Raw genomic sequence first — 14,598 nt, 5'->3', positions numbered from 1 at the left:
TTTACAAAAATATTTAGATTTTCATTATCGTGAGAACGATGGCTTCCATTTTCGCATTGCAAATTTTCAGGACTAGAAAGCCTGCAGTTTCTATTAGCTTGTATTCCCCATCGATTATGTCACTGGAAGACGGTTTCTGAACTGCAATAGAAAACAATTGCGCCATTTTTTCATGATTATTAGTGAGGACCTATTATATGAAGATAGGTTGAAAAGTGGTCCTTTAAGTATGGACAATTATTCACCATTCTTCAAAACACACAGTACAAACTCTTCTTTAATGTGATAATCTTTTACAGTACAGTTTTCAACAGCATGCCAAGGCACTAAAGACAACTCCAGTCCAGATATCCTTCACAGAAACCAACAGTAGTAACATGGCGTGAGGTGGATTCCCTTCTAACAAAAGAAAAAGAGTGAACACTTATTAAATATACTACAATTTGCGTTCTCATTAGTCTTATTAATTTAGCAATTAAGAAAACAACTCACAGGCACAGCACACCTATAGGTAGTAAGACCGACCGTGGCGTGAGTGGATGTGTAAGAGCAAGTCTTGGAATGATTATTGAGACCAAGTGCACACAAAATATCATCAAATATAATAACAGCATGCGTGCATGTTGTACTCCACACTCTATTCTGCTTTTATACATAAAAATAAACATGGGTTTGTACATTACAAACCAGCAAAAACATAAAAAATAAAATGCAATATACACCGAGACCAGAAACGGTGCTTAGTTCTCTCAATATACTGTATGGTACACATCATAAAAATGCACACCTCTGGAGTGTTCATGTAAACTTTGACTGTGTAAGAACATAACCTGTACTGGTCTTGTCTGTTTTTACACCCTCAGAGTTAAACGAACACTGCCGTTAAGTGTGTGACTGTGCACCTGTGTCCACATGGTGTTGTAGAACAAGAACAAGAACAAGTACAAGAACAAGAACAAGTATCGTTGGTCTGTGACCAACGTGACCTACATCCCCAAAAGCTTATCAGATCCTGGATGCACGGTTTGCGCTTGCAGACCGGGCATGTTACAAGATGTGTTTGAGGGGGTGGGTAGCAAGCAAGCACCGAGGCTCTGCCTCTGCTTTACAATGCGGCTCCGTCTTGGGTCTACATCCCCAAAAGCTTATCAGAACCCAGCCTGAGGGAAACAAATGAGAATAAATATACTATATAATGTACATAACAGATTATCGCCCCAAAACCATTAATCTCCATCTTTCCAATTGGATTAGATTGAGATTCTGGGGTAGTTCAAAACAAAATAAAACTGGATTGGGATCAGTTTTGACATGCAATTGGATCAGGAAATCCAAATCCAAGCTTAAATCTGGATCAAATCTTCAAAACAAAACTAGTTCTTTAGACGTTTCGAACTACGGAGCCCTGGCATTAGCCAGTGACCAAGCTGGGCAAACAGGCAGGCATGACAACGCAAGCCAGATAACTCTTCCACAATCTTCGATTGCTATAGAGAGTCCATAACGCCTCAGAAAAGCTATACATAATTTGGTTTGAAGGCTTCGATATTCCATCATTTACGTGACCGCAAAGGCAAAGCGGAAGTGGGGATGAGGCAGGACATCTGCTTTATTTCCAATGTATTTTTAGCCCTTTCCGATGGACAACTTTAGACATTTGCAGATAACTTGTATACTACTGATGTGGGTTTGTTTACTGTTAAGTGAGAAAACAATGTAGCACATTAGCAAATCATCTGCAAATAAATAATTTGAGGACCCCCAGTTTGGGAACCACTGGTCTAGATAAGACTACGGTAGGCGAGGGCGGATGCAGCCATGCCCGAGGTTGGATGATGTGAGCAGCTCTACAGCTTGTAGATCTGATATATCCGGTGCGAGACACAATGCGCGAGATAGTAAAAATCAAGCATAACTGCTCCCCAGATGTATAAATGACAACCATTATAAAAGACCCATTTTGGGGCGGGAACCCCTTTGGGTGTTTAAAACATTGTTATAATTTAGCTATTGAAAAATAGCAGATCTACAAGCTCATAGCGCGGCACTGAGTGGCGCGCTATTACATATATTTTTGGGGGTCCTTGACATGAAATATTGAGAACTACCGACATAGAAACATGTTTTTTTCCCAGAAAATTGTCATGATTTAGAAGACATTTTTTAAATGTCAGGCCTAAATGGGTTAATACTTAGGATGGGTACATGTAGACTAGTAGAGTCTACAGACTAGAGAGAGAAAAACAACACAAATAACTTAAAACTTATGGGGACACCATCATTATTATTGAAAGTCACCCATTAGAACATAGTTTAAAGTTTTTAATATAAAACAATTGTATATGATCAAAGTATTCTACGGCGCCTTTTGGACTGTGGCCTACTTGAGAAACCCTGCATTCGAATACTACCTTAATCTGACACTACCTGTACCCAAGTAATAATCTGATATTAAATGTACTTGACTGAAAGTCAAAGTATGTACTGTTTTGATCACCATTGTGAGGGTGAATTCCCTCATGGCAGACTATCAACATTTTAATTCCAAGCCATTTCCATTCAGAATTCCATTCACAGTATGCCCATTTACGTCATCAACAAGATGTCAACAGTTTCTGACAACGTCAGGGATCTGATGATGTATCTGCACATTTAATCACCTGGTCATAGCAGTGGTACAACAACCACAAAGGGTTTGTGTAAACTTGCATTATCCCAGAGTTAGTGCTGCACAATTAATCGACAAAAGACGCCTATGAGATCTAATTTCTAAATTTGAGCAAGTATTATGCAGCACTACTTGGCTGTCGTATTCACTTGAGTTACTCTTGTGTTTTTGCTACAAGAGAGATTTTAAGTCAAGCACTTTGATGTTTAAAGCCTTAGTAGTTGGCTCCAGGTGCCACATTTTGAATGTAATAATGTTCAGCAACTACAGATATTCTCATGGAAGAAATGAGAATCCTGTGAGAATCGAGATTCTCATTTGAGCAAGAATGGTGCAGCACTACCCAGAGTACGCCTGGGTGACTGTTTATAGCTGTGGTAAACAGCCACTGCACTGGGTACTGTGCAACAGGTACAGCGAGTGCTCTGCCAGGTACAACGGATATTGCATAACCGGGTGGGGAATGCATTCTCAACTTGCATCGTTCTAGACATGCGTGGTCTCGAGGTGTAGTAAAGTTTACATAAACATGTATAATTCTTGTTGTTATCTGCACTGCACTGCCAAGCACTCGAAGGCGAGTGGATTTAATGATGCGTGGAGGTGCGAGATGGTAGGGTACTCACGCTGCTTCGTCTCTCAACAATTTCAGGAACTTGCTAACTCTATATTCAGCATCTATCTGAAAGACAAAAAAAGACAGCAGTTTTTGTTTTCAATCAACAATAGAAAAATGGATGTTCACAGCACAGTGATTCGACTGTTGTGTGTGCCGTTCCGGGTTCCTGGAGTTCACACTTCAGGTCTGAAGACGCGTGGAGCGTGGGGGGAGGGGTAGTGCTTAAAGGAGGAGGAGAAGGGAAGTGAAATTAATGGCAGCCTATGCAATAACTTATGTCGGGAAATCGCCTGTGGCCCCCGGAGTTAAGACATGAGAGCCGTCGAGAACCGTTGGAATGAGAGGGAAAAAGATAAAACAAGGAGTGTGGAGAGAGAGAGAGAGAGGGGGGGAGGGATGTGTTGTGTGTGTGTAGTCAGCGCTGTGCGGCTGGCGTGCAGCATGTCTCGGCAGACACTCGGTTCATACTTCTTGAGGCTGACGACAGGGGGGTGGGGGTGGGGTGGGAGGCGTGGGTGATGAACATGGCTGCATTAGCGCATACCACAGCAATTACATATCGTGCAGCCTCAACAAACAGGCTGTACAACACATCGTCGACACGCCACAGACACACAGTGCTGCGAGATTAACACCAGCCAGCCGCCACCACCACCACCACCAGACGCATGGCGCTCGGCTCTTTCTGCCGTCCCCCCTGTCATCAGTTGAGTATTTCAACGCTTTCAGTCACGGCGACGGGAAACGAGGCATCTTTTGGCAGAGACGTTTGACCACCGGGGTCCATCTGACCCCAAAAAGCGTGGGAGTTGAACCCTGTGAACCGGTCAAAGGGGGAATACCTTCTCATGAGCTCCCCAAAGCTGAAGCCCAAACTCGCAAATATTCTGTGAATGAATCTCCCGACCACAGTATCTCCAAACATATTTTTGGATCCGAGCGCGACCAAAAAAACCCCAGCGATTAAGTGAGCAAAAAAACAGCCCCAATCCGGTCAACTGGATGTTGTTGTGTTTGGCCATGAATGTCCGGTTCTAGAACATATGAACACTATGTCTATTTACATACAGAGATCAAATGTATAATAGTCTACTTTATGGAGGGTAGTTGAGGCAGTGTTCCTGTCTGTTTTGGATTATGGGGACATAATCTATAGACATGCATCATCCACTCTTAAATCCCTAGACTCTGTTTATCACTATTACGGGTCATAGCTATGGTACTCACCATTGTATCTTATATAACAAGGTTGGATGGTCCTCCCTGACAGAGAGACGAGAACTGCATTGGCACCGGTTCTTGTATAAAGCCATGCTTGGAGATTGTCCTAAATACATCTCATCATTGGGACTCTAACACTAACCACACCAGATAAAGTAATTTCCCCAAAAAGTTAATTCTGAACTTGGTAGATCTGCTTTTGGCTTCTGTAGCCCTAATACATGGAATGACCTGCAAACTACATTAAAATGTACCACATTGGAACCGCTGAGTGGTTTTTAAAACCTTGGTGAGCATACAGATCCCCACGATATGTACTGTAACTGTGTTTAGATCCTTTAGAAATGTGTCCCATAGAGCATACAGATCCCCACGATATGTACTGTAACTGTGTTTAGATCCTTTAGAAATGTGTCCCATAGAGACAGATCCCCACGATATGTACTGTAACTGTGTTTAGATCCTTTAGAAATGTGTCCCATAGAGCCCCATTGTGAACCCGGACATGTTGAGTACACCAAGTTTTTATGTTAGAAATGTTGAGTATGGGTCCCCAGCATGGAGAAACTGCCGGATGCCAACTTGCAAAATTATGTTTAGCAATTTTCATAAGTGGCAAAATATGTGACCATACCATTAACAACCTATAGAATCTACATAGAATCATTTTGTGATTTTTAGCCCATTCCAAACTAATGCTTGGAATGGATTCAGCATCATGAAAACCCCCTAGTTTAACACGTCACAAGCTACGATGAAATTTAGATATATATTTTTTCCCCTTATAGGTTGTTAATGGTAGCGTCAGATATTATGCCAATTATGAAAATTGCTAAACATAATGCAAGTTAGCATCCGGCAGTTCCCATACTCAACATTTCTAACATAAAACGTGGGTGTACTCAACATGCCTGGGTTCACATTCTGGCAAGTGGACTATAAAGCATCCATGCAAAGATGCCGGAGAGCAGTAGCAGTCACACGGCGTTGACGCTGATTCTATTGGAGCAACAACGGCTTCGCTTTACCTTTTGACACCAACCATATCTGTCTGCCATCACACTGTTGCAATCTTGAGGCAATTAAAATATATTGGGCTGGACTATAGTGTCAAAACATTACCGGTCCATGATGGGAAGGCTGTTCTCATGAGCAAACTTTCCCTGCTCTTTTCGTTGCAGCGTGTGGGGGTGTGGGTGGTGGGGGGAGAGAGCTGTGGGCCGATAATGGGTTTCTCTGAGCGATGAATGTATTGGACCCGGATCCAACTCCACGAATCATGGCCAAAGCCACACTGTTTTTCATTCCCGCTAATTGATGACAGTTTGTTGTGACTGAGTTAGAATCTGTTGACTGGCGAGAATGCTGGACCAGATGTGGAGAAAAGAGGATAAGGGCTAGGCTGGCTGCTTGGCGGACTGTCAGACCTCAGACACTATGGTAGCTTAAATACATTTCATGGGCGTGTACGGATCTTTGTGAATGCAGGTTGTTTGGCTGCAGCGCAATACAACCCTCCCCCCCACCACCCCAAATATATATATATCGAGATATATTTCTGATATTGTATACTAAAACAAAACTCTCTGAAATGAATTCCAATTGACCTCAACTACTGTTTGTATATTGCGAATTTGCGATCACTGGATAGTCAGAAAATGAACGATGAGTTTGTTGAAAATGGAGTCAAGTTCTTCCCGCATATACGCTAGAGATCCGCACCGATTGGTCAGTGCTATTGTCACCTAAACCAATGACATCTCACAATCTCACAAACAAAGATTACTCTGTTTTCTGCTACTGCTGCCAGGTTTTCCAGATGTTCTGGATAAGACCATGCGTGTTGTGAACATTTCTTAATCTCTGCGTTGTCATTTGACTCACGTAGGAACAACCTACAGTATGTGCAGGGAAACATTTTGAATGTTATTTTCTACGAAGAAAGCAGGAAAAATGGGAGGGAGACAGTTGCTGTCGGGATGAAACCACCAAACCACCAAACTTGAATATTTTTTGGCAGTGCTATTGAACACCCAGGTAATTGAACCAATTAATGAATTATTAAAAAGCGCTTCGGACAAAACCTCTTAACTCCATTGGACCCTTAACTGTCTGCTAAAACAGCTAACTCCACCACCTCTCCCCCTCTCATGCAAGTGATTGACAATATATAAAGTCACAACACCAACTTTGATGAGGCAGTATAACTTTGTTTTAAAAACATAAGGTTTTCTTCATTTCCTGGAAAAAATAACATTTTGGAGTTAGGTGGTTCCCCCCCCCCCCCCCCCCCCCCCCCGACAGCAGAGATAAGACATAAGGGTGCAGAGATAAGGGTCTTAACCCCTTACACCACAAACAAGCACTTGAATACATTACTGACGTTGGGCCTCACTTTGCTGCCAACGACTGGGTGCACAGCCTATCTACAACACCCAACAAGTTGGCTCCACTGTCACTACACTACGCAGCCAAATCCTGGAATGTTAATTCAACTCTGACAGTGAACGAGTCCATATTTATACTCCTAGAGTCGACAGTTTTCACAGTGTAACACCATGTGTGTGTGTCTGTCTTTCGCTTGTCTTTTACCTGTACAGCCATTTCAATGAGCATGAGAAGCTTCTTAATTCCAATCCACAGCCTCTGGCCCTTGACAGCCTTGGCAATGCAGGCCCTCTCCCTCTCCTGGAAGCCACCCAGCAGCTGTAGGGAGCAGAGAGACACACACAAGGGACAGGAACATGTTAGCAGAATGTTAGTGAGAGCCAAATAATGCCTGCTCTGTGCATGGTGTGTGGCTGCATAATCTATGAGAGAGAGAGAGAGAGAGAGAGAGAGAGAGAGGGCTTTTCAGACGGGGAGTGACACAATGCCTGTACTCTTGCTTGGACGTGCGCGGTACACAGACACACAATCGCTCTGAGAGCAAAGCGGCAGGCGATGTATGCCTGCTTCGGCTGGGTCGAGTCTGACCACAATCACAGCTGGTGTGGCAGGCCCGGGCATTTGCGTGAAACTAGCAACGGAACGCGGCAGTTTATCAGGAGTGCGCCCCCTTGTCGAGCCGCCTGTCACATTGGCCGCACCCAGGGGGCACCGTGGCACAGTCGGTAGTGCTGTCGCCTCACAGCTAGAAGGTCCTGGGTTCGATTCCCACTGGGGACGCTGTGGGCATGTTCCCTCCTCCGCGTCATCAGTGCCCATACCCCAGGCAGGGTTGGCGAAAGGGCCTTTCTGTGTGGAGTTTGCATGTTCTCCCCGTGTCCCCTATAGGGTAGGTACCCTCATTAAAAGTAATTAACCAGTAATCCTGGTCTCTAAAACTACCTCCCCCTGGCCAGCCAGGCACCCTGATGGAGGGGAAAAGGAACTGGTCGGAATAACGTGTTCCTACGGTGCTACGGTTCCTACGGTGCTACGTCCGGCCTGGGAAATTCCCCCCCGTCAGGTGAAAAGAAGCAGCTTGGACTCCTCATGCATAGAAGGAGGCATGAGGTCAGTCTGCTGCCCCCCCCCCCCCCCCAGGTTGGCAGAGGTAGTGTAGCGCCCAGGATTACATTAGATAATTGGCACTGGGTGAAAAAACTGGGTTGCAAAATCGTTGAGGGATAAAAATTATAGAAAAAAAAAAAATGCCCGCACCTCCTTAGAGTCCCTACCTATCTCAGTGTGTATGTGACATTGTGTGACCCATTGTGTGTGTGTGTGTGTGTGTGTGTGTGTGTGTGTGTGTGTGTGTGTGTGTGTGTGTGTGTGTGTGTGTGTGTGTGTCACCTCACCTCCAGGGCTTCTACCAGCTGCTCTCCATTGGAGATGTTGGGAATGTGGATTGTGGTGCTGAAGGCATCCAGCATCTCCATCTCCTGCAGGACGTCCTTACGACTGGTGGTGCCAATGATGAGCAGCTTACGGCCCTGGAGGAAACACACACACACACACACACACACACACACACGTTAAATATGTGATGACTCAACGGATGCTGTTGTGTTTTACCTATGGCTGTGAGTGGTCAAGTTGGAATGTTTATGGAAACCACCATTCATCAATGTACCGTGTTGCATAGGTGCCTTTATTTAATGAACTAACACAGACTGACAGCAATTGAGAGGGACCGAGCGAGAGGGAGAGTCGAGAACAGTCAACAATGTGGAAGGAAAAAAAATAATTATCTTGGAGAGGAGAGGAGAGGAGAGGAGAGGAGAGGAGAGGAGAGGAGAGGAGAGGAGAGGAGAGGAGAGGAGAGAGAGAAGAGAAGAGAAGAGAAGAGAAGAGAAGAGAGAGAAGAGAAGAGAAGAGAAGAGAAGAGAAGAGAAGAGAAGAGAAGAGAAGAGAAGAGAAGAGAAGAGAAGAGAAGAGAAGAGAAGAGAAGAGAAGAGAAGAGAAGAGAAGAGAAGAGAAGAGAAGAGAAGAGAAGAGAAGAGAAGAGAAGAGAAGAGAAGAGAAGAGAAGAGAAGAGAAGAGAAGAAGAGAGAGGCAGAGGAGAGGCAGAGGAGAGAGGAGTGAGAGGGGGATTATGGCGTCCGGCTGCCCCCCCATGGCGCGGGGGGTTGTGCTGCTGCATGCAGATGAGGTGCCACACAGGCTGTGGTGCTGCCAGGTCCCGGCTCTCTCACAGAGACCATTCTCCTGCTGGTCCCCCTGGCCTCCCCCGGCCCCGGGCACCCTGCTGGGTCCAGCGCTTTACAACCTCAGTGGAGCACTGCAGCCAGGCATTCAACCCCCCCCCCCCACACACACACACACACACACACACACACACACAGAGTACAACAGGCCCCGAGCCACTTCTCATGCACGTACAGCCATATAGTGGGCTATGCTCTCATTCACAAAACCCTGGTGACAACAGAACAGGGTTAAAAACAGACTCTTGTACGCGCACGTGTGCACGCACACTCGCACAGACATGGGGAGAAATGGGTCTCCCCACCACCACCATTCAAGTCGGAGCACAACAGGCCTACACCAAAACACTTGCTAATAAGCACACACACGCGCGCGCGCACACACACACACACGAGGCTGTGCTGTGGAGATCAGGGAGGTCTGCTGCCCTCTTTCTGCCTCCGCTGGAACAGCACCGTTTACAGCAGAGTACAGCAGGCAGGAAGGCGATAGAGATCAGTGGTTTTCAACCAGTGGTCCTTGAGGGGGTTCCAGGTGGTCCCCAGCTAAATGATGGTGAGTTGGTAACCAAATGGACCTTTGGTTCCTCTTCTTCTAGATATTTTACTCTTGAGCGTTCAAGAGTTACATTATTGTTAAACATCTGCATTAGTTAATTTACAAGAAGTCTATACACGAATGGAGAATGTAAAATAATTGTCTCTCCTAATAGTATCCCAATCAATACAGCATGGAATTTGGATAGAATCTTATGCAATGGTAACAAAACTGTTCTTTAGTTTTCGGCCTATCAGGCATGAAATGGTGGTCCGTGGCTCAAATGCCGAATAAATAATGGACCTTGATATGAAAAAGGTTGAAAACCACCGATATAAATGATCAGCTGCTGGATTTACCTTGGGAGGAGTCTTCTTCAGCAGAACCAGCAGGGCTTGCAGGACCAGGTTGGAGAAACGAGGGCCGATCGGCACGTAGTCTGAAAACGCAATACAAAAGGTTGTTTTTTTTACAAACAAAATTGTGTCACTAAACGACACACAATACATTCAGTACATCAGAAACAACACCAATAACAGCAAAAACTATATATTGAGTTAACTTGTACTGTTGCTATTGCTTTTAATTCTCATCTTTTACTTGTTTTTCCTAATAAAGTTGTCCTTTTCCCCATGTTCTCTCCCCTGCCCTGGCCCCCACACATGTAAAACATCTTTGAGTACTCATGAGAAGTGCTATATAAATCCCAGATATTATTATATTTGACCCTTCGGTCAATGATAATTCTAAACCTGTGATCAGCACTGCATGCTTCCTTGTACTGTACCCATTGTAGGCATTGACAAGTATTAAGTGGACATTTTCGTGTGTCTATGCTTTTGTGTGGAGCACCCGTAGCGCGAACAAATACAAAGTTAATTTCTATAAAGATCTCTCTCCTCTCCTTGGTCATATTTCGGCAGCTGCGTACTGCTATTGCTAGGTGCATATAATATAGGGGAAACAGTGACACCAGGGGTTTGAGAAACGTCGTCCTTCTTTAAGAGTAGCGTGAGAACTGAATGAAAACAGGGCCTCACCCAACAATCGCTCAATGTCGTCCACCACAACGCAGCTCAGCTGGGACTTATAGGCATCTTCGAATATCTGTCACGGACAGAGGAGACATAAATACAGGTCAGGGACGGAGAAAATACATGGGGGGATGTGCGTGTGTGGTGAGCATTCGTCTTCATGATCATAAACGACTAAAGCCATTGTTCTGTGATTAAAGTGGAAGTCACTTAAATAGCACTTTGGGAATTTGGTCTTTAAAGAGGCTTCCTTCCAATTCGACCCACTCCGAATGCCCACGGCAACCGTCAATCTGCAGCGGAATACTTTGCTGTCCCTTCAATAAATGTCACAATATGTGAAATGACAATGGGGAGGAAACAATTCTTCCATAAGCCCTATGCGACGTCACACTTGTTCTTCAAGGCAACGAGACAATGAATAGACCCTTTGCTAAATAAACAAGTCCAAAGAAAGAGGGATCTATCTATCGTATCTAATATCAAGCATTATCACAGGACAGGAGTGCTCGTGTATACCGCAGGGTAATTAAGACTACAAATAGTAGCAGCTAATAAATAGAAAAAAAATGAATAAACACTTGGTACTTGGTACATTACTCCATGATTCTGCTGTGTTGAACTCAAACTGAGCGACCCCAATGCTCCTTTTGGAAGTCACAGACTCCATCACAAATATATCTGCTATTTAAGCAGCTGAAACGGCATGCTTATGAATATAATAAAAGAGAGATAGTAAAATCCTCTGTGTTAATTAATTTGAGTCCAAAATCATAGAGGTCAAATGTGAGGATTGGAGGTGCAGGTTTTAACCACAGAACCAGCGGCAGGTGTCAGGAGGACATCACCTTCTTGATGGCCTGACATTTGGCGATCTCCGAGAATCCTATCATCTTGTCTGGAGAGCAGATCTTGATGAAAGGGAATTCTGAGTCTTCGGAGATCTTGGCGGCCAGGGCCGTTTTCCCACTGTTAGGAGGGCCTAGTATAAACACAAATGACACATGTAATCCCACTGTGGTCAATTTTATGACTGTAATCGCTGAAAGTGATTTTTTATGATAAGGATTGTGGAATATAAAGAGATGGTTGAATAGCAGCAGCTGTATCTAATTATAAGTAACCACAAAGAATGTTCTATTTACAGCACACCATGTAATTCTTTGCTATTTTAGGTGGACATCTTATTTGTATCTATTGATTTGGCGTTTCCGCTTTGTCCATTTTTGGACTATTTTCAGCAATTTTGGATGGCATCCTAAAATTGTTATGTCCTTACAAGTATAGTAACACAAACATGTGTGTGTGTGTGTGTGTGTGTGTGTGTGTGTGTGTGTGTGTGTGTGTGTGTGTGTGTGTGTGTGTGTGTGTGTGTGTGTGTGTGTGTGTACAACGTTAAATACAAAGAAGAAGCAGCGTGTGGTTATCTCAATAACAGCAAACAGGTGCCCGTTGGAAAGAGGGTTCGACAATAGATAAAACAAACTCAATTTCCCTTCCCCTGAGGTAGTGGGCTGGGCTGACAGACCCTGAAGAAGACTTCATAGCCCAAACACGTTTTTTAACCTTTTGCCGAGCTGATGCCATTATGATAAAGTCTTTTTAAACTTCACTGAAGTGCCTTGAATTTCCTCTGAGTTCAACCCTTTTGCACTTGGACGAGTGTCAGCCCACTACCGCAGCGGAAGGAACGTGAGTTTGTTTATCCGTGTGTGTGTGTGTGTGTGTGCGTGCGTGTTCCCTACCCTCCAGCAGTACTGAGACGAGGGGTGTGCGGTCGCTGTTCTTGGTCTGCTGCACCAGCAGCACTCCGTCGTCCAGCACGGCAGACACTGGGTCTCCCCATCGGACGATTCCGTTCATGATGTAATTGGCATAGTCCTCCTGGTTCGTACCGAACGCCTGGAGACACATACATTACGTCAGGGGTGGGAACCTTTGAGGATGGAGAGGGCCACTATAGTTCAACACTCACTCTAGAGGGCCAGCATATACTGTTGTAGCAAAAATAGCCGAAATGAATGGATGAATACAATTAGTGTGCACATCCAACGCATGCATGCAAATTACACACACACACACACACACTTACAGGTTTGATGTCGTTGTTCAGTGAAGCCAGGAAGTCGTTTCTATCCACTTGCAGCTTCTCTGCCTTCTCCATGTCCACCTCCACTGTGGTAGTTGCCTACAGCGCGCGCGTGCACACACACACACACACACACACACACACACACACACACACACACACACACACACACACACACACACACACACACACACACACACACACACACACACACACACACACACACACACACACACACACACACACACACACACACACACACACACACACACACACACACACACACACACACACACACACACACACACACACACACACACATTGCTGTAGACCGGGCCTCTTCAACAACTTGTTTCCACACTCAAAGTTTCCTCGACGCAACAAAGAACACTACATAAACGCATGAAAACACTCAATAGGATATGCATAATCTGACTCTGATAGTTGTACCATAACCCGAGTTAATGTAATAACAGCATGGCTTTTATTTTGATTGGCTGGCAATTCAGAAAATCATTGTGCGGAAACTAACACAGCAGCTATTCAAAAATGTGCGTGACATTTGTGGGCATTCCTGTCCATTGGCATGCGTGGATCTATCCTTCCATCCTGAGCTCACCAACTGTTGCTCTCGTTGGTCACACTGTCTCTTCATCCGGAGAATTCGCCAGTTTACCAACTCGCCAAGATTTAGTGCATTTTTGTACTTTTACTTCACCTCCATTTAAATTGCATTGAATTGAGAGAGAGAGGATAGTTGTTTAGAGTTAACACTAGAGGAAGTAGGAATGCTAAAAGTTTAAACACCAAAGTACCGAAACAATGTAATTCATTAGTAAATAATATATCCTGAAATGGTAGGCCTATTTATCAATGGTATACTCAACTTTTTACGTTTTACATTTTGTCCGTTTTGAAATATTTAACTGTCGTTTTATAATGGAAGTCAATAGGGCTTGGATCGGGCTGATACCTTGCCAAAATAGGGAGTCATATTATGTCATAAACGGGCCACGGGAAGTGTGAGATCCACATGAAAAGCTATACGCAGACCATTCGTAGACGTCTCGTTTTATTTCTATACCTAAGAAATATAGGCTGTTGAAAATAACTGGCCCCCGTCTGCATTAGGTGAGTAATGGGCCGTCAGTCAGTAGATGAACTCTTTGAACTCCTCATCTCCATTCAACAGAATGTCAATGTGACAGAAAGGACCAGAGGAGAGAGAAGGAACGCTCTGTAAAGCCTGTGTCTGTCACATGTCAACACCCTCTAATATGGGCCCTTCGCTTGTGTGTGTGTGTGTGTGTGTGTGTGTGTGTGTGTGTGTGTGCTTGTGAGTGTGTGTGTGTGTGTGTGTGTGGTCAGAACACTTAAGAAATGACCACCTCCCCACTGCCTCTGTGGATTTTAACCTGCACACCTGATAAATCACTTAAATGGACCCACACACACACACACACACACGCAGCGCGCACCTGGGCTCTCTATCATTAGACACCCCAGAGGCAAAAAAACATTTTTACCGAATGGGTTCCCAGATTGGTTAAAATGCACTCTTCTATACAGTTGTGTAACAGGTGGGGAAGTCCCCACCAGTAACAAAAGCCTACACAGGTGTCAACTAAATTCTGAAAATATGTTAAAAAAAGATCACACCTGTGTGAAGTGACGTCATCATACTGTACATATACATCATCTCATTCCGGGCCAATCACAATTTGCCTCCTCACTTTTGTCTTCAATGTTTGTGCTTACACAATGTTTGTGTTTGCGAACACTATCAAAACTGTCCATT

General features: G+C 44.4%; 1 protein-coding gene across 1 annotated transcript in view; it reads right to left on the bottom strand.

The window, feature by feature from the left end:
* Positions 1-259: 259 nt before the first annotated feature.
* Positions 260-14,598, bottom strand: part of LOC310874249 (vesicle-fusing ATPase-like) — a 33,447-nt gene continuing 19,108 nt past the window's right edge. The window contains exons 13-21 of the mRNA XM_083786975.1: positions 12,804-12,899; positions 12,457-12,613; positions 11,560-11,693; positions 10,718-10,784; positions 10,037-10,116; positions 8,291-8,425; positions 7,101-7,214; positions 3,295-3,350; positions 260-1,160 (exon numbers count right to left, since the gene is read on the bottom strand). Of these exons, the coding sequence (XP_083643101.1) occupies positions 1,130-1,160; positions 3,295-3,350; positions 7,101-7,214; positions 8,291-8,425; positions 10,037-10,116; positions 10,718-10,784; positions 11,560-11,693; positions 12,457-12,613; positions 12,804-12,899 (870 nt within the window). The 3' untranslated portion in view covers positions 260-1,129. The remainder of the gene's footprint in view (positions 1,161-3,294; positions 3,351-7,100; positions 7,215-8,290; positions 8,426-10,036; positions 10,117-10,717; positions 10,785-11,559; positions 11,694-12,456; positions 12,614-12,803; positions 12,900-14,598) is intronic.

Source organism: Protomyctophum parallelum (genome assembly GCF_964188405.1).
Source record: "Protomyctophum parallelum genome assembly, chromosome: 17".
NCBI lineage: Eukaryota > Metazoa > Chordata > Actinopteri > Myctophiformes > Myctophidae > Protomyctophum > Protomyctophum parallelum.
Note: the sequence above shows the minus strand (reverse complement) of the source record. Positions and strands in the feature narration are given on the sequence as shown.